At 42.1% G+C, this 20,876-nt stretch overlaps 1 protein-coding gene across 2 annotated transcripts in view; it reads left to right on the forward strand.

The window, feature by feature from the left end:
- The first annotated feature begins 6,122 nt into the window (after positions 1-6,122).
- UGP2 (UDP-glucose pyrophosphorylase 2) overlaps positions 6,123-20,876 on the forward strand; it is a 33,958-nt gene continuing 19,204 nt past the window's right edge. The window contains exons 1-3 of one of the 2 annotated variants that reach the window (XM_090050498.1): positions 6,123-6,277; positions 16,241-16,368; positions 17,572-17,679. In XM_090050498.1, the coding sequence (XP_089906624.1) occupies positions 16,255-16,368; positions 17,572-17,679 (222 nt within the window). In that variant the 5' untranslated portion in view covers positions 6,123-6,277; positions 16,241-16,254. Of the gene's footprint in view, positions 6,278-6,877; positions 7,224-16,240; positions 16,369-17,571; positions 17,680-20,876 lie in introns of those variants that run through there. The other variant, XM_090050489.1, reaches the window with a different exon arrangement.

Consider the following 20,876-nt stretch of genomic DNA (forward strand, 5'->3'; position numbering starts at 1 on the left):
GTGAGCCGCTCCTTGGCGACCAGTAAGCGGCCCCGACGCAGGGAGGCGGTAGCTACCTTCCCCCCGACAAAGGGTAGGACCCAAAAGCTACTGCTTTTGTAGTGGCTGTGAGAGGCTTAACACTGGACTTTGCCTCTGTTCTTTGTAGTCCCAGGGAGAAGTGGCAACCATCTTGGATCACAGCATCTGTTTGCTGTATTCCACCTTGATTCTATTTCCAGGAGAGGAAAACTAGCCAACCCACTTAAGATGTGCACCCCAATTTTGAAGGTCTGATTTTTGGGAGGAAAGCTGTATGTGGTGTGCCAGTAAATATGGTAATATTTACTTCCATCATCATGGAACTTCTCTCCGTGTTGCATATTCTGGATAGTGTGTGAATACTGACTCAAGTAATAAACTGCAATGGGTGTATCTTTTTAAGATCCTGTTAGGTAACCTGTGATGTAATGCAGTGCTATACTTATGGATATCTCTAACAAGCTAGGGAATTCCAGAAGAATTTCAGAAGAGGTACAGAAGGATTAATAATTTATTTTCAAAATATTATTTGTACACAATATCTTCCAGGTCTTAGCCAGACACTAGCAATATATAAATGTGTTATTAATTGAGTGTAACTTTAGTTTTGCAGTTAATTTTTAGGAACAAAAAAACCCCAGAAAAATTATGAAACAGCACCTAGGCACACAAGATATTTATACAATTATAGTATTAGAGGTTTGTATGTAATTTCTCATTTAAATGTTTCACACTTAAATGAAAGTGTAGCTAGGCACTTTGTACCCTGGGTAGTGGCGGCACATGGGACAGCAGCCACAGCTGGACTGCCAGTGGTGGTAGTGGTAGCAAGGAGGGCAGGGGCTGTGGCATCTATTTTTCTTAGGGTGACTATATGGGACAATGTGAAATCCAAGACACTGCTGCCTGCCTCTTCTCCCCCCACCCCAAGGATGCAGGCAGTCAATGACCCATTAATAAACCATTGTTCTTCACTTCACTGGTGTTTACAGTCATATTTGCTGTCTGCTAGGCTTCCTATTTCACAGCGCCTGTTGCTCTTGTCTCTGGGCCCCCATGCCTGGGACACTTGTTTTAATTTTTCACCAGCTGGCTAGAACCAGCCTTCAAAATCTGGGACTATCCCAGCCAAACTAAGATGCGTGGTCACCCCAAATTTTGTACCACCCCCTCAAGTCAGTGTCTGAGTCTGGTGCCCTAGTCACCACCCCCTTTAGTTATACTGCTGCACCTAAAACTGTTGAAAACATGAGTAACTGGTTTATTATTTGCTGACTAGATTGGAGGTGTTTTCAAAATTCTTCAGGTACTGTTTAGAGGTATGTTTCCAAAATGAAGGTTTTATTGGAGCATACCATAGGCCAGGGCTGTCCAGCTTCCAAGTAGCTGGGGGTACACACCTGGCAAGCTAACCACAGGTCACTTGGGCCATGGACCATGTGGATGCCTCCACCACTGACACATCTACATAGCCCCACACTCCCCCTACATTTTCCTTGCCATGTGGCACTGCTCTACTGCTTAAAGCAGGGGTATGACACAGCAGCTGGAGGAGGGAGAGGGTGCTTGGTGCCCCCCTCTCCCCCGCTGTTGCAGCTGGAGCAATAGGGGTAGCAGTGGCTGAGCAGGAGCCTGGGGACTACAACTTAACCCCTTGCAAGCTGCAAGCAGTCTGTGGGCCACCAGTTGAACAACTCTGCCATAGCCCATGGAGCTATGCAGATTCTCTTCAGCAAAGTCTGGCCAGTGTCTTTCCTATACATCTATCTCAGTCAAGGTGCAAATGTATATTAATAGTGCTTAAAATGTGTGCAAAGAAATCTAATCATTGCAGATAGCAAAGAATAGAAAACCAACATGATGTAAATGCCTTTTCTTTATATTAAGTTTTTTGTAAAATTGGATTCAAGATTAATAATTTTTATATTAAAAGTTTACTATCATCAGCAGTGAGATAGCAGTAATGTGGGTCACTTGGTACATTTGTTTTTTTTAGTAATGCTCCAATAATGGCCCAATAACATTTCTTTCCTAAAACTGCAGATGTTGGTAATATAATAGCTGGTAGTCTCAATTATTTATATACATATCCAATATTTGAATTCTCTTGTAAGAGTAGTGTATAGTAATGGAAAATTGGTGAAACTACAAACTTTGTTTGCAGTAGAGAGCATATGCTCTATCATATGTGAAATTTATTGTAAACTTAACATCTTTACTACATATCCAGTAGAATAATGGACCTTTGATAAAAGTCCTGTCTTCCACTAGGGGGATACCTTGGTTGAAACAACCTTATATATTTGCAACCAGGCAACTACTGATGGGCTTTAGGTATTTGACTACATAATATGCCATGAAATGTGCTGTGATGCAGTTCATCTATTGCACTCATGATAACATTACTAGACAAATCATACTTAGTTTAGCTCAGATCCACAACACGGACCTCACCATATCACCTAAAGATGTCCCTTCCTATTTTTAGTAGGTCCCTTATTTTCTTAAACAGCAACAGCACATACACACGAGAGTCCATCCTTGTTTACTACAGCACCAACTTTACCAAATTTGTGATAAGAAAAATGGCCCCTATAAAAATTATGTCTTAGTCACAACATCTGATCAGGCTTTGTAAAATGGCTAAATTCAACTTCAGGCTCAAATTTCAGGGATGGTTCCTCCTGATGTGACTTCACTCAAAATGGGAGTCCTGATTACTCAGTGTATCTGGTTATTCTGGGTTATACCCATATTTTTATGTTACTTATTGTATTAAAATATATACATATGTATGTATGTATGTCTTGTATAACATCGGAGAAGGCAAAAGCCGATGGTACTGACTATACCAGCTGTGCCCAAACTTTTTGTTTTACTGGCCAGATGAGTGGTACCATGTTCATCCAGCCATGCAGGGCCGTGGCTTATTCCTCTGTGCGAGATGCCCAGTTGGAGCTTATCCCACTGTGTGAGGGCTGGAAATTTGGCACTGGGGAAATGGTGGCAGTGTTAATTGTCACTGCTCCCCCACTGCTAAATTTCACAGCTTGTAAGGAGCCCTGTGGGCTGAATGACATGGCTTCATAGGCTGGATCTCACCTTCAGGCTAGGGTTTAAGCACCTCTGGACTATACAGATGACTATAGGGAAAAATGCCATTATCTTAGATTGTGAAAGGGTATGACAAATGAATAAGGCTCTCAGTAAGTGATCCTGGGTAGGAAGGCTATGAACTCCAGTAAAAGTTTTTGATATTGTCAGAAGTTTTGTGGGCAGCTTATATCATTATTACTTTTTTCCCCCCTTAGATATGTGTCATTCCTTTATAGGATGGGATCAATTAAATTCTGAGAGGTAGATAGTCACTTCAGTCTGAAGCCAGTCAGAAGGAGATGATATGCACCCTTATAGACTAACTAAATATATAGAGAACACAAGATTTCCTGAACCCAAGTTCCCTTCATCAGATGCTGTGAAAGGACAGCATAGAACAAAGTGGAGTGAATAATTACAATATAATGGGTGCATCTACACATGCAGATGCTCCAGGCAGGTGTCTACATGCGCAGGGAAGTGGGAGCAGATTTGTTGCTCTTGGCAACAGTCTGATCCTGGCTTTGCACCAGCCCTCTGAAGCAGCCAGGGGGACCTCTAAGCTCCCCCAGGGTGGTAGCCCAGGAGCTGACAGGAAGCATGGGGCTAGAAGACAGCTGTCTCCTGGCAGGGAATGGGAGATTGCTCCATGCCACTGGGAGTTGCTTGCTGCTGGGGCGGGTTCTGCCACTGGACCCTGGGCAGCGACAATGTCCCCCTGCTCTGGGAGCAAGGAGATTCTTACCTCATGAGGCAAAGCCTGAGGGATTCTTCTCCCATTCTTATCGCAAATCTCCCAGGGGCGAGAGATTGCATTGTGATTGTGGAGCTGGGACTGGGGCTGGGAACAATTATCTCCCAGCCCCTGCTCTGCAACCACAGAGCTGAGGCTGGGAGCTCTCTTCTGCCGAGTCAGGGGGACATTGTCCCCACCTGGGCTTCAGTGGCAGAGTCTGCTCCTATCTCCTACTCCCTGCTGCCCAACTGATCAGGAGCAAATTTGCTCCCAGTCCGCCATCTACATGTGCTGTACTGTGCAGTAATTATGCCCCAATATATTTTCTACTTGTATTTACAAGTGCTGAATTTACTTGTGATTAGAGCAAATTACTATGCAGTAAGCATCTGCATGTGTAGACAGTGACTCTTACTGTGCAGTAATTTCCTCTGATCTCAAGTAAAGAGTCTCATGTAGATGCGCCTAATACGTAGGAAATGGGGGGGGGGGTGTTGGTGGACAGAGGCATATAGGCAAAGAACCCAGAGGAAGAAAGGGGTTCCAAAAACTAAGAGTTGGGATAACAATTCATAGGATTAACTTTTAGGAACAAAAGTTCTTAGCTTATATGCCTCCCGCAGCATTTCTCCTCCTCTTCCCTGAAATCTCATCTATAATATTCTAATTACTCACTCCACTTTATGCTCTGCTCTATGCTGTCCTTTCACAGCATCTGAAGAAATTAACCTGGGTTCACAAAAGCTTGTGCTCTTTCTCTCTCTATGTATATTATTTAGGCTATAAAGCTGCATATCTACCCTGCCTTCTTATTATATTATTATTATTATTATTATTTTATATATATATATATATATATATATATATATATATATATATATATATATATATTTCAGTGATAATACAAAACACTGATGGAAATGACTAAAATCATTCCTATGAATGACTTACCCACGCCATTTTTTGTTTACCCAAGCCATTAAGTCACTGAGGAGATAAGCCTGTGTTCATTAGGTGTGGACATTCAGGAACTTCTGAAACTCCCATGATATTAAGTCATCAAACTCAATCTTACACATAGCAATCTAGAGTCCAATGTATTCTGTCCCATATACTTGGTTCAATCCATAATCAGGCAAGGATCCCACTAAAAGAGGGTGAATTGTGTTGCATCAGAAAATATAATGTGCATTTTGCACAGTATAGGGTTGCAGTGCTACAAGCTGGTGACTAAAAATTACTATACTCAGCTATAACTAAAAATTACTATACTCAGCCTGATGAAGGGTTTTTAAACCTGAAAGCTTGCAAAGAATGTCCAACTATTTAAGTTGGTTTAATAAAAGATATCAGATTCACCCAAAGAACCTTGTCTGCCTAAACTCAGATATTCACTTTAATTCTTGTTGAAACACCTGACAATGCAAAATGTTTCATATTTATTTTCGAGAATGTAAAAACAAAATGTGTTTATTTTTCAGCATTTTTCACTTTTGATGGAAACAGCTCTGGGAACCTGATCCTAATTTTCATTTTGCTTGGGAAAAGTTTAGGCCAAAAGGCTTTGCTCAGTTCTGTGGCCACGACCTCTAGCCCACAGGCCCTCCACCTACACAGCAGTGGTGAACATGAAGGGTCTATCATTTTTCTTTCACACAGGTTTTGCAGTATGGCTGGCGCACTGGTTTTCAACTTTTTTTAGGCTCTAGGCACCCTCAGTAAATGCCAGCTCTTAGCTTTTGCTTCTTGACAGCAAAAATAAGAGAGCAGTTCTTTTTCCTTGGAAAGGCCACGACGGGTCAGAATGTTTTTAATGCTCTGGATTCTTATTTGAAACTTCCGCGTTTACGTTGTGATCACATTTTGCAGACCGCCCTGAAAAGGATCTCAAGCCACTCCAGGGAGCCCCGTGCCCCTGCTTGAGGATCCCTGGGTTGGAACCGTCTTGTGGCCCAGGCAGTAAGGGAGAAACCAGAAGTGCTGGGTGATCTCTTTTGGCCGGAAGACCTGGGCAAGCTTTTGGGCACTCTGCTTCGGCTTTGGACAGAAGTCAAGAGTTGTGGGGTTTAGGTCTGGACCTGGCAGTGCCTGGCCCTCGGGCTGTCTAACATCGTGGCTGCGCAGGTGACCCCACGAGCAAAGCTCGGCCAAAAATGCGATCCCTCATTAAGATCCTCCCCCCCCAATTTTATGAAGGGGGGCGGGGCGGCCGGAGTCGGGCGCTGATTGGCGGGCTGGCCGGCGCCGGGCTGCGCGGGAAGGGCGCGTGTGCGGCTCCGCCCCTGCCGCCGCCGAGTCGTGACCCGGGGGCAGGGCGGGGAGGGAGCGGCCGCTTCTGCCACAGCCCGGCCCGGCCCGGCCCTGCTGGGGGCGCTGCTCACAGCCGCCCGTAGCCCCGCCCGCCTGGCCCAGCCCGGCCCCGAGGTGGGTACCTCCGGCGCGCTGTGTGCACCGCCTGTGGGTTTGCGCCGTGCCGTGCCGTGCCGGCCGGCCGGCCTTCGCCCGCCCCGCCCCGCAGGCGGAGGAGGAAGAGGAGGAGGAGGAGGCGCTGCCTGCCTGGGGGGCTGGGGGCAGCCCGCCCCGCCCATCCTGGAGCCCCTCCCCCCACAGTGGTCATGGTGAGGGGGGCGGCTGAGGCGTCCCCCTCTCCTTCCAGCTGCGGGACCCCCACTTCCAGCTGTGTGTGTGTATACGCACGTACACGCATGCGGGCGGTGTTTGTACATATATCCCTATATGTGTGTGTGCTTCCCCTTGCCTCCCCCCGCCTGTGCGCTCCCTGGGGGGGACACCCTTACTGCGCCCCTTGCCCGGCTCCGGGGCCCGGAGTGGCCGGGGGGGGGGGGGGTACCCCGGGGAGCTGCGGGCGCGGGGAGGAGCCGGCGGCGGGAGCGGGTTTCCAGGAAAGGGGTGGGCGATTCCCGGCCGGCCCCACTGCTACCCGCCGCGCGAGGCGGGGCGGGGCGGGGCGGGGACGGGGGTGGCTGGAGGCCGAGCCGTGCAGATCCGCCTCTTTCATTGATGAAATGTAAATGACCTCGGGTTACCTGCCCCGGCCCCTCCGCCGCGCCCGCCTCTCCCGGCCCGTGCGGGATTCTTGCGCCCGAGCCTCCGCGACTGCCTCGCGCTCTCCCGGGCCCGCAGCGTCTGCTCCCCGCGTGGCCTCCTCCTGCCCGGGCCTTGGGGATGATCCGGACTTTATAGCTGGCTGAGAAGGGGCCGGGGGCACCTCTGGATCGCCTACTGTTTGCTGACTGACTTGGGAGAGGGGGGCGGTGATTTTTTTTTCTTTTTTTTTCTTTCTATATTTATATATACAAAAAAGCAAAGTATTTATTTTATTAAAGAGCAAGCATGTCGTTTGCACAAGGTAAGTTGGCAGGCTTCCTTCTGTCTTCCTGACGTGCTTGGGCTCTGCATGCCAGGGGTTTGGGGCGAAGCGTGTGTGGGTCCCCCCCCCCCCGCAATAGCTCTGTACAACACTGCCTGTAACCCGCAGTGGTTGGGGGGACTTGGAAGTCTCCATCTATCTGCTAAATAGTAGCAGAGTTGTCCTCTGCAAGATCTTCTTGTTTTCATTGTAGGATTTGACAGCAGGGCCCCACCAACCTATGTTGCCTGGTTTCACTTCTCTCTCTCTCTCTCTCTCTCTCTCCCTCTCTCTCTCTTTTTCTCTGGTGTTTTTTTTTCCACATTACTTGAGCAGAGGCATTAAAAACAGGTTGAGGCGGGTATGCCTGCAGGGTTTCTTGCTGTAGTGAATAACTGGCAAGATCTTGGTTGTACAGAAGAGAAAGATATCACAGCTTAAATCTCCCCTCTCATCAAGCAGCTTATTAAAGGCGGGGGGAGCGGGGTACGGAGCATGAGCATCTGTTCTTCTTTTTGGGAAATTCAGGTGGATGTTGGCATGCATTCCTCCCTGTAGGCTCTGGCAGTCTCCTTGCTCTGTGTGTGCGTGCGTACGTGGTCTGAGTTTCAGATTCATCTATTGCAAAACCAGGGACTAGCCCACAAGAGGTCACTTCAGGAAGCAAAATGACTTTGGTGCATTGCTGTGCTCCCCCACCCGCCCCAAAAAACAAACAAACAAACAAACAAACAAACAAAAAACCCAAAAAAACACAAAACCACAAAGATTCTTAAGGTGATTTGTTTTAAACTGAAATGTGTCCCATCAAAATAATCTCCCCTGAAGTAAGGCTATAGGAGTCAGGAGCAGGTTTCTATATGCATTCTGTGTAAGACAGTAAAAGGTTGACTTTGAAAATTAGTCATTAACTTTCAGTGTGTTCCTGGGCATTGCACAATGTTTGCTGTAGATTTAACTATTTGCAAATACTGGGCAGAATGGATGGAATTAAGGGGGGAAGCTTCAGCTGCTTTCCTCAGGTCAGCAGCCTAAAAGCAATGGGTGGGATAAGCTACACTTCACCATGAATAAACTATCAGTTTGATGTGTGGGGCCTTTTTTAAAAATTACAATTGGCACTTCTCAGCCCACTGCAAAAGGTGGCTCTATTGTGGACAAGTGATGTGAAACTGACAGCTAGAAAAACCCATGCGAGTGCACAGCTAAGTTTCACAAACTATGCTAATGCTTAGCATATGACAGTCGAAACTAATTTTTAAATATTAGGTTCTTAATTACTCTGCCACTCAAATCAATACACTGCTAAAACACTCTGCCAATATCAAATACTTTTTAGCATGATTAACAGCTCTGAGTTTAAAAATTAAATGTGTGACCTTAAAATCAAAACTTTTGCTGTATATTAATGGCAAGAACTGCTCTGAAGTGGTGTGACCTTTGAGAATGTTTGCTTGAATATTATGGTTTATGATCTCTCATGGATGTAATGGTAGCTTTTACTCCCGTATCCTTACATACAAAATGCATATAGTTTGAAATGCAAAGGGTTGTGAGTGAAGCATTGATTCCATTCAAGCTTTTGGAAACCTAATGTAAAGAGGCAAGTGTTTTGTTTTTTGTTTTTTTTGTTTTTTATTGGAAAGACTGTCTGCTATTTAAGGAGGTACAGTCCTTTGAGGTTTGAGGTTTGAAGTGCCCTGAACTTCCATTAGGCTTAGTGGAACTTAAGGCATTTTGCCCCTTGAAGGATCAGGTCCAATACTAGTGTATTTACCTGTGTATTTTGTTACACCTCGCAACTGGCCTTCCTTGTGGATACTTTTGTATATATGCAAATAATAATTTGAATCCACGACACCAAGTAAATTCCAACACTTCTCAAAAGTAGCTATTAGTGTATAAATCTTAGTTTACAGGCTACATGTGTCCAAAACCTGAAGAAAGGGAAGCATCTAAAATCTACAAGAATGTCAGCTTTTAGCAGGAAGAGCTGCCTCCTAACTTGTATCATGACTCCCTCCTGTGCTGAGACCTTGTATATCAAGCTCAAAGCCACTGCACATTCTCTTCTGGCCCAGTTTTGGACTAAAGAAAAACCAAACCAAAAGGGGAAAAAAACACTGGCACTTGTGACTGGCTTTCTAGTTAGTGAGTAGTATTGAGAGTGGATGAGAATAAATGAATTTGAGTTTGAGCCATAGTTTCAAAATGAATTGTGGGATCTACTTTTATTTTCTATCTCTGCCATATTATAATAAGGCCTCTTGTTTTCTGCTTTGGGGTAGGTTTTGCAAGCATCCGGTATACAGTCTGTTTTCATTTCTAGCATTAATACGATTTCTGGATGCATTAGCTGTTGGCTATCTACAGCAGTCTATATCTGGGGGGGTTGCTGATAAGGCCCACCCACGGAGATAATGAGGATCAAGGACATACTAGAGTGAATTAGCTGAGTGAGTGAATTAAAGGCCTCATCATGGTGATGGGTTTTGGGGATTAGCTTTGTTCTGTAGTGTACCTGAAGACTTTATAAGTCTCTTTAAGGTGTCAAAGGTAGTCAGCTTCCAAAACGTAACAGCATCTGATATCTTAAGCCCTTATTGTAATACTGTCCGTGTTCTGGGGAGTGGCCCAACTATAAAAATGAGCAATAGTCATTCACTTTTAGAGTCACTTTTATGTCATCCTAGGCTATGCACAGTAAGGTCAATCAAAAGTCCAAAGTGCTGTGAATATCTTGGACTATAAGAATCTTTTATGTAATTGGGATGCTTATGGCAGCATGTGCTCTTGATAAACTGCTGTTGCAATTATTGAATGTCTCTGCACGCAGTCTTGCTTTTCAGTGGCAGAATTATTACTTTTAATTACAGCCTTGAAAAATTTTACTTGCCTGTAGCAAATAATTCCTTTTTAGATAAACAAGTACAACTACTTTTCTACCTCACCCCCATCACTGTTATCATTTTGGTGTGGCTGGGGGAGTAGATGTGAACCTCCACTGCTGACTTTAACAGATGCTCCTGAATAATGGTTTACAGTTGCCTTTGTACTGTCAGGCCTGGCACCCAGTTATACGAATTCAGTGTATTTCTTTTCTCAGTCCTCGGGCTATGAACTTAAAACGCTGTCCTTACCAGGAGCATTTTACTTACCCAAACTCAAAAACAATCAATGCTTATTAAGAATGCAGATCTGTGGTATCAACAGCCCTGAAACTGAACTAGCTCCCCTTATTTGCAAAGTTTCTAATGGCAAGAACGATGACTGGAGACCTTTGGAAATGACTTGGGGGCTGCTAATCCTTCAGCACCAGTGGTGATTATATACAGCACTGTCTGTGGTGTGGTATTAGCAGCTGCAAACTGACCAGCTCCCTTCATTTTCAAGGCTTCCAATAGTGGCCAAGAAAGTGCTAATAAAAACCTTGACAAAGGGTAGAGAGCAGCCATGAAACTGACTGGCTCCTTTCATTTTCAAGGCTTCAAAAAACAGCCATTTGATAACTGCTTTTCCCTCACTGTTGAACTGTGTGCAGTAGGTTACAAAGTTGACAGCTCCCTCCACTGTGCAGGTTACCAAAATACAATTAAGTTACAGAGTAGACAGTGGGGCTGAAAAATGTAGTTCATTTAAGCAGTCTGTGCTCTTCGGGGATAGGCAGAATACCAGTTGTTACAACAGATAACACAATGCCAAGTCCAGTTTGCTATCATAGAAAGTTAAGGTTGGAAGTGACCTCAGGATGTCATCTTGTCCAACACCTGCCTCCCCAGCCCCCTTCAAAGCAGGACCATCCCTAACTAGATCACCTTAGCCAAAGCTGAGATCTTGAAAACCTCCTAGGATGGAGCTTCCACCACCTCTCTGGGTAACCTGTTTCAGTGTTTTACTACCCTCCAAGTGAGAAAAGTATTCCTAATATCTAACCTAAACTTTCCTTGCTCCATTGCTCCTTGTTCTGTCATTGCCACCACTGAGAACAGTCTATCTGGGGGTACTTTGGAAGGTCCCAGGGGGTATGTGAGAGTGGCGCGGAGAAGCCGCCAGCACTTCTGGGTTTGCTGCCACACACCATGTGAGGACCTCCCTCCCCCTACTTGTCTGGTTGCCAGGGGACTTCCCGCTTCTTGACCAGCTGCTGGGGGTACCCTGACCAAAAAAGGTTGAAAACCCCTGGTCTAGCTCCATCCTTTTTTGAACCCCCCTTCAGGTAGTTGACAGGTGCTGTTAAGTCCCCTCAGTCTTCTCTTGTCTAGACTAAATAAGCCCAGTTCCCTCAGTTTTCCTCATAAGTCTCCCCAGCCCGCTCACCGCTTTCATCATCCTTTCTGTAGCGGGAGGGGGCCCCAAAACTGGACACAGTACTGCAGATGTGGCCTCACCAGTGCTGAATAGAGGGGAATAATCACTTCCTTTGACTTGCTGGCGATACACCTACCAAGGCAGGGGAGTATACCGTTAGTCTTCTTGGCAACAAGGGCACACTGCTGGCTCATATTCAGCTTCTTGTCCACTGTAACCTGCAGGTCCTTTTCTGGAGAGCTGCTGCTTAGATAATCAGCTCCCAGCCTGCCCTGGTGCATGGGATTGTTCTGTCCTAAGTGCAGGACTTTGCACTTATCCTTGTTCAACCTCATGAGATTCATTTTGGTCAGATCCTCCAGTTTATCTAGGTCACTCTGAATCCTAGCTCTACCCTCTAGCATATCTACTATTCCTCACAGCTTGGTGTCATTTGCAAGTAATGCAGTTAGTGCAAACTGAGCACTTATCTGGTATGCTTATATATTATACCTGCAGCTTGAATCACTTCAGTAAAGCTGGTGGTGCACCTTGCGTATGGTGTTACTTGTGTGCTTTGTGGAATGAGGGTTCTAGCGTTGTCAGAGTTAGAAGTGGAAATGAATGTCTAGGTAAAAGTGAAAGGCTACTGGTACAGCTCCTGAAATACAGTGACAGCCAGCACTTCCTTAAGTGCATCCTCCCAAAAGTTCTGGAGCAGGAGCTGCAGAATGAAATGGACAGGGAATTGTTCCATTTTGAGCAGTGACAGCAGCGGATGCATCAATGGGACTGTCCTGCAGAGGCCTGTTTAAACTTAACCCTGGTTATGTTTTTAGACTTCCTTAAGAAAAAAAATCTGCTGGCTTGTAACTGGATATTAAAAGCAGCAGAACATACTAGCTAACAGTACTCTAATACAAAGCTGCATTCAAGGAAGATTGCTTCCTCTTTTTCACAAGATCTTACACATCATTTGGTAAAAAACATGGGGCTCTGGACCCAATTCAGTAAAGCAGTGAAGCATACTTTTAACACCAGAGATGAACATAGTCCCCCATGAGAAATAGATCTTCATGTGATGACAAATATTTACCTGCATGTTTCATTTAAGCATTAGCGTGTAGACCAATACTTTGTCAAACTCAAAAAAAAAAATGTAAAGCGAGAAGTTGTTCTAGATACAGTGGTAAGTGTACACACAGTTTTTAATGAGACCAGCAATTTGGTGGCAGAGTTGCCACTTCCTTATAGATTTAACAGTAAGAATTAACAAAAAATCATCTTCTAACATCCTGCTTACCACCAAACAGCTTTGAGGTAAACAGATTATTTCAACTTTTCTCTGAGCCTAGTCTGCATAAAATGAACTGTTCTAAACAGGAGATTTTACCACACCTTCAATTCTCCTATGAAGTATGACCTGTCATTTCTACCCAGAAGTCTTTTCTCTTCTGCCTGAAGAAGGGTGTTTGTGCCTGAAAGCTTGAAATTATAGATATAGACTTTTTTTTTTTTTCCCTAAAATTGAGTTGGTCTAATAAAAGATGTTACCTCTATCACAAGTCCTGGTCTTCTAACCAGAAAGTCTTCATAATTCCTTGCTGTTATTACTAGACTAGATTACAATAAATTTAATCTGTCAAAGGGATTATTTTATTATTTTTTGGCTAGAATATTAATATTATTAGTGTACAACATAAAAAAATTCTCACTTTCAAACTGGGGAAACAAAATGTAATTTTTAGAGGATCATAGGAAAATAGGGCAGGAAAGGACCTCATAAGGTCATCTAGTCCAGCCCTTCCCTTGAGGCAGCATCATCCTTGGCTAAACCATCCCAGCCAAGTCTTTGTCCAGCCTGCTCTTGAATCTCCATCCTTGGAAGTTTTCTACAGTTTTTCTAGGTAACGTGTTCTGAAACTTGATCACCATCATGATCAGAAAGTTCCTTCCAATCTCCAATCTAAATTTCCCTTGTTGCAGCTTGAGGCTGTTGCTCCTAGTCCTGTACCCTGTGCTCACAGAAATGCCCATCTCCCCACTCTCTTTCACTCTTCAGGTATTTGAACTGTTATCCAACTCTGCCACACTTCAGCCTGACACTTCCCCCTCCCCTGTTGTCTTTTTACCACACAAAATAATCCTACTTCTTTCAGCCTTGCTTTTTACAGAAAGAAACTCGGAATTGTAATAAGTAAATCATAGCAAGAACTATTTTCATTGTCATATAGCATTCCACTTCATTATTATGGGATCTTAGGTATGTACATCACATTTATTTTAGTGTTGGTAGTAGTTTTTTGTTTTTGTACAATACTGTCTGTTTTCAAAATCTTACCTCCTCCTCATCCATTATGCTGGCTTTCATATTCAGCCACACTTCAGATGGAAATGTATACATTGCAATATCAGTATCTGCATCCCATATATTTTAGTCGTATCTTCACTTAAACTCCATCCCAATAAAGAACTTTTGTTCAAAGTTTGTTAGCTGGTTGAGGTCAACCTTTGACCAGCTAACAAGTGATCTACACCCAACCTCGTTCACACTGTGATTTAATGTGTTTTTTAAAAAAACATCTTTTTGTCTAGCATTGACTGATCCAGCCTTCAGTCTTGGTGGTTTAGGCTGTCTGGAGTTAGAAGAGAGCCTATTCAGTCAGAACTTAATTCTGCTCATTAATAGGTTGTGTACACACAAAGCAGCGTATTCACTTTGTTTGTCAGCAAGCATATAATAACTAAATACATCTAGTGAAGATTTAGTGTTAAGACTTGGCTATGCTTACTTGCACGTGTCCATAATACATAGTTGTCTGTAACAATATTTTGTGATCTGTTAATTTATTTGCTGATTTACAACATCTAGGGATTTGTAATTTGGATTTTTTGGTCATTGTGAATTTACAGGGTTTTCCTACGTTAAGTGACAGTCAGGGAAAACTGTTAACAAGCTCAGTTCTAAATGTAGCTGTTATTATTGTGAAATATAACACAACAATATTCATGTTGTTACTATTACTTTCCTAATTTATTTCTCTACATCCTATCTGAGGTATTTGCAGTGTTTCTTCTGGTATTTATTATGTTGTATTCAGTTACATGTAAGCACAGGGTTCTGAGCCACGAGAAGCGGGCCCTAAAGTTATAGTTTGTACTAAAATGGAGACTTGACATATTTGAAAGCAGGGCTACAAATGCCTACCAGGTATGTTGCATTTTGATATGCTGCTTAAACTCCTGAAATGAAGCAGCTACGTTTTTTCTTAAACCTTGGGAAGGACTTATAATTCAGTAAAGCATTAAACTGCTGTATACTGAACTATTTTACTGTAGGAATAAATTCCAGATTTTTTTTTTTTGAAAAGCTTATTGCATAGTTCCACATTCTTAATCAGGGAGCATGGTAGGTTTGAAATACGTTCTGCTCTTCTCTATAAATTAAACGCTTTGTTTTCAAAACAATTATGTATTGTAGGAAGCATTTTCAACTTAAAATTCCCCTGCTGTAACACCACAGTCTGTGCATTGCAGCACTTTTTCCTACCTGCAAGATGGTGCAGTCAGGAAAATGGCTACTGTGAGCCTCAAAGCTGGAATTAGACAGTGTCACTGTAGTCTGAAACAGTGATGCTACTCTACACAAATGAAAACTGTATTACGTGGATTGCCTCTGACATGACACCAACACATTTTGATGGAATATCCTTTCAATTAATGCTCTTAATATGTACATCTTGGTTTTTAAACATAGCTTCCTCCTTAATCATCTTTGCAATCAATTACCCACTGCTTATTTGCAACAGTTTCCTCCTGTTCCTCTTCTAGAACTGTTTAGGGTGTTTCTAAATCCTAGCTTTATTTGGCAATAGATCATTTTTCTCTGATGCAGACAAGTGATTGCATAAGGGATTCAGCAGAAATTAAATTAACCAAGGTCTTCTGAGAATGTGTTTCTATTAAACACTTGCTTTGGTAACAGTGATGGTTTGGTTTTTGTTTTTTAAATAAGTGACCAACTAATTTCTGTTCTCTCCAATGGCATGTGGTGCTTCAGTTTTCAGACTTGGATCATTTAGGTTCTATATCTTCGTAAGTGTAAAGCCATTGCTTTCAAAAGCAAAGTAAATGCTGAAGTGACAAACTAATTCTTCAGGTTGCTTGGTAACTGAAACGCATATTAGAATATAAAAATGCTCTTGAGATAAAGATGTGTGATGTAGACAGATTACTGGAACTAACAGAACACTGAAAGTTTTTAGATAATTGGAACTTATGTTTTTATTACTTTCTATTTAAATAAGCTATTTTAATAAGATGCCATGAAAAATGAATATGTACAGTTGAACTGTATTTTCTTTGGTAGTCTAATAGCTTAGTGGTACAGTTGTACTTTCAGAGTAATTCAGTAGCTCCTTCTCACAAATAATTATATATTGACAACAGGTTTCATAACATTAGGTTTTTTTCTCTCTCTCTCTCCCCCCCCCTTATAAAATTCCTCTAGCTTTCCTTTTAGCATTTTATGTGTAAAATATTTAGTTTTTCTCACGCATGAGCCATAGCAGCCTTAACTGAGGCTGGTTGATGTGTTTTTGTTGGTTTTTTTTAAAATTGCATTTAACAGGAAAAATAGCCATAGCAATGTTTTGTAGTTTAATCAGGTTATACGTTTTTCTATGCTTTAATCTGTGTGCATTTGTGGGGTTTTTTGTGTGCATTTAAAGGTTTCAGCAAAGCAATGTCTCAAGCTGGCACTTCTCAGTTTCAAGAAGTCATTCGACAAGAGTTGGAGTATTCAATGAAAGTAGAACTTGACAAAATACTTGCGACTGCACCTTCAAATGAGCTAGAGGTGAGAGTTATAGTGAGGATGTAACCTCAATAATGTAAGAGTATATAATTTCTCTTAATCCAAGTGACTTTTTTTGCGCAGAAAGACCGTCAAAACTAAAGAAAAGGGTAAGATGGTAAGTATAGGAAGAGACATACTGCTTATCTTAAGGGCTAGTAGTGAAGGAATGTTACACTCTTCACTAGCAATAGAATGAACTATTAAACTGGTGACTGAAAGTATGCAAAAAAACAAAGCTCCTTTCTCTTCTTTACCTGCTCCTTGTTTGAGGACAGTAAATTTCAGTAATCGCACAGTGAGACTGAAACACTTCTCAGTGTTTAAAAATCATAAAGTAATTAAGATTGCCAGTAAATTGATAGACTTATTAATGGCTCCTTGATGTTATAGTTTAATAATAAATTGACTTATACTGACATTTTTAGCAATCAGTGTGAAACTGCGTGGTTTCTAGGCTTTATTGGAAAGACCTAACACAGTTTTTATTTTTTTTCAAATTTTTCATGTATTTTTCTTGTAAATGAAAGTGTGGCTGATATAGGGCAGCAGTTGCATAGTCAAACAGTTATAGCCCTTAATATTTAATTTTTTTTAAAAAGAACATGTTGTGATTCTGTGTGGTCTCCAACAAACAAGAGTTATATAGAGATGCCGTGTAAATGGGAGGCTTTAATGGAAAATCTAGGTGATACGGAATTATTACTGAACTTTATTTTTAGTAGTCCCAAGCAATTTTAACAAGTTCTGCAGTAAGCTGGAATGTCTTCCCTTAGGGCCAGGCCAAACTCTAACTCTGGGCTAAAAATTTAAAAACGAAGTGCCTCACGTTTTGTGTGTCAGTGTCTTGCTTTTTAGTGGATTCAGAGTATACTCAGCATCATCAGTTTTATTGGGATTTATAGGTGGGTGGTACCCCTTGAAAATTAAACCACTTTTATTTCACAACTGAAATATTTGGCAGAATTTCAGTGGAAAAACTCTCAGCCGTTTCAACTGGAGAAAGTATGTTGTGCTTTCTGGCTGAAGCTGTTATGCAGTGTTATCATGTTTCACCCTAGAGTTATCTGTGTTTAAATGTTGGGTGAAAAGCATGTGTGAGAGTCATTGTATGTCAGGTTTTTGAAGAATGCTTTTGCAATGAAATAAAATAACAAAAATAACTATTTTTAAAACAAAATGTGCTTTTGCTATTTTTCTTTACAGCACACTAAAAAAGACTTGGATGGATTTAAGAAGCTATTCCACAGATTCTTGCAAGAAAAAGGACCATCAGTAGACTGGGGGAAGATTCAGAGACCTCCAGAAGATTCAGTAAGTTCCAATAAAATAACAAAAGGCCAGCCAAGGAATCCTAAAATTGCTGATTGCTGTTTGCTTCCACATCTGTAGTAAGCATGAAATTCTTTAATTACTGCTTACTTAAAACAAGTGGGGCAGCTTTTAGTATTATTATTTATTGTGGCAAGAACTAAAACAGACATATTTTCCCCCCCCCAGAATATTCTTTTTACATTTAACATGTGCCTAGTTCTCCCAGAGTGTTCTTTTGTAAACCTTTTCTTTGCTTAAGGAAAATAGAAATTAATATAGCTTTACTCTTCAACTTCAGGAAAAGGCAACTTATATTGTGTTGGAGGGGGGTGGGGAGAGACATGTACTACATTCTTTGACCCTTTTCCACTGAACTATGTTAACTGAGGCAAGGCAGTATATTGTGACTTGTTCTCACTAAATATTTTGAAAGTCATGGTAAGTGTGCTGAGTTCTACAACTCCTTTACATTACTGCATATCAAAAAGTTATGTAAAACCAGGGAAATAGAAACATACTGTTAATGGCTTCTCTTTTTTTAGTGTCCTTTTTCTTTTAATGGTGCTAGTGCTTGCTTCGCCTTTAAAATGACTGCTACAAAAAGCACTTTTTCACATGCTTGCTTCAAAGGACAGGTATTCTCTGCTGAACCTGACCCTGTTTTATTGACTCATCTGTGGCTGTAGGCTTTTTCTTGGTGGCTATTTAACAAAGAGTGTAGGCGTGTAACATGAGGATTTTTGTTTTCCTAGAACTGTAGCCTGGTATCTTAAAACTGAACAGAAGTCCCAAGATTCCTGAATGAAAGCTGTTTGCCCTTTGCTGTGTCAGCAGTGACTCAGTTAAGGATCCTGCTTGGCATCTGAAAAAGCAACTTGCTGGGTAGATCCACTCTTGCTTTTGAAAGAACAGAAAAAGGGTATAATCTAGCTAATCTGAGTTTCTTCAGTTCTATTTTTTTCAGCTTTAAAAGCATTTGATGTCAGTTTGATTCTTGTCCTTCTTTAGAGTTGTTTTACATGCTTCTAACATTTCAGTATGTCATTGGTTACCAACCAGTGAATCTTGATCCACCGGTAGATCTTGGAGTCCATCTGAGGCTGGGGTGGGGGGCCAAGTTGCCTGTGTGCATGTACGTGTGTGCCCTAGCCCAACAGTCAGTCTGTAAGGGAGGGGAGGGGTGGGAGCTAGATTGAGGCCTCTGCAGTGACGGACAGTGCTGCAGAGGCAGGATCGGGGGGTAAGTTGAGTGAGGGCCCTGGCCAGGTGGGACTTACCTACTGGGGAGGTGCACCCCCAAATAATTTTTTCTCCCTCTGCTTTGATCTGCCCCCACCTTCCCCTCCCCACAGACTTACCTACTGGGTGGGTGGCGGTGACGCACGGTAGATCTTGGGTTGCTTTTAAATGCCAAAGGTGATCTCCTACTTGAAAAGGGTGGAAACCACTGTCCTATGTACTGGATAACATAACACTCCACAGTTAGTTTTCTATGTTAAAGGCTAAGCATTAAAATGATTAATGTTCACTTTGTATCTGGTCTGACTGCTGTACACTGTTATATTATAAAATATCAAAATTCAGCAAAATGTTAATCAGAGTTGATTAATACTTGGTAGGTGGATGGATATAATGTAAATATCAGTGTCCTCCAGATCAGAAATATGTGAGGCGGTTTAAGTTGGAAGGCTAGATTAGTACAGAAAAAAAAGTATTCGCAAACAGCGGAGAGGTGCTGGCTCTTTCATCCTAAACCTTGATTTCTTTTAGCTTTTGCATATAACCACATCCAAGCACGCATTTTATGATTTCATTCAACAGCTCCTGCACCATCATTCCATTTTGGATTTTTAGTGAGGTATGTGACTAATTCTTAGATGTAATTTTACTGTGTGGTATGAACTCTGAATCGTACCATTCCCCTTTAGTGATAAATATCACTGACCATAATGGCAAGTGAGCAAATAAGAAAAATAAACACCTTCCTAGTTCCTAATGACATAATGATTTAACTAGATAAATGTCTGTGGTGTGAAGGCTGACTTGTACCTTGCTGCATCAATTAATAACTTTCTCCAAAAGTTCAAGTAAAACTTGTATGCAGATCCTAGGTTAAGTAATGACTCTTTTACATGAGTAACCAGTGAGATGGTTCATGTTATCCTTTAATTCATCTTCTGTTAGTCTCTTGTTGGGGTAAGCAAAATCTTTTACCAGTATTGTGTATGCATGAAAGTATCTTGCCTTAAGTTTGGCGCAGTATGCAAAGAAAAAAGAAGTGGAGTTCTGCTTGCTTGCAACAGAAATTCACAGTTAATCATCTGTAAAAGTTTGTTACTAGATGTTCCATGATGCAGTCCTTTTAAAAAGATTCTTGCATGCTAGTGTGCTGTTTCTGTGTCAAAAGTACTGCTATCCAGGAGTCTCTTGTGTTGGTGTCTGGTGGGCTGAGTGGAATTCTAGCACTTCCCCAAAAAAAAAATTCTGACTGTTGCTGACTTTTTGCAAGAACAGTCCTTTGCCTGCCCACTAATGTCCTATCCATGTTTAAGTCCATCACTTCTTTTAGTAAATTGGCATAGGATGCACAGAGAGAGAGAGAGAGAAGATGAAGGAGGCTCTGCATACAGTGTATTTCATAGTACTGGTGATCTGTAATTTTTTTGCTGGGTAGCATGACTGTTAGATAAATGGTTGCGGTTCTAGCTTTGATCAGGTTTTTAAGTTATGGATAAAAGGAGTACCTGACTGAAAGGGATGAAGAATCCTAACTTCAGAAATGGACTTTGGACAGTCAGTTCTTCATGACGGATATCTACCTAGGGAGGGGGGGTGGGGAATCCTATGTAAGTGTATTTAGTGCTGTTCATTTCCTTCTTTCTAGTTGCCTCTAGTTCTGAGAGACTGTTTTTGCCATAGTTAAGCTTGTGACTAGTTTACTGTTCTATAATCCTTGAGGTTTTTTGGGGGGGTTTTGTGTTTTTTTAGAACTTTCTAACTTCGTTGTGTAATCCCCAAATACCTCCAAAAAGTGATATGCCAGAGGCTGGAGAGGGCGAGGCACGTAACTACAAATTTTCTCCAATGAGAAGCTGTTTAGATTCTGATAGAATAACTTCTTTTTATTAATACTACATCTGATGAGTGCTTTTGCCTGTTTCTGAAAATCGGGTTGCTATATTGCATCTTTAAACCAG

The sequence above is a fragment of the Crocodylus siamensis genome, chromosome 1, assembly GCF_052110815.1.
Source record: "Crocodylus siamensis isolate JL-2025a chromosome 1, ASM5211081v1, whole genome shotgun sequence".
Lineage (NCBI taxonomy): Eukaryota > Metazoa > Chordata > Crocodylia > Crocodylidae > Crocodylus > Crocodylus siamensis.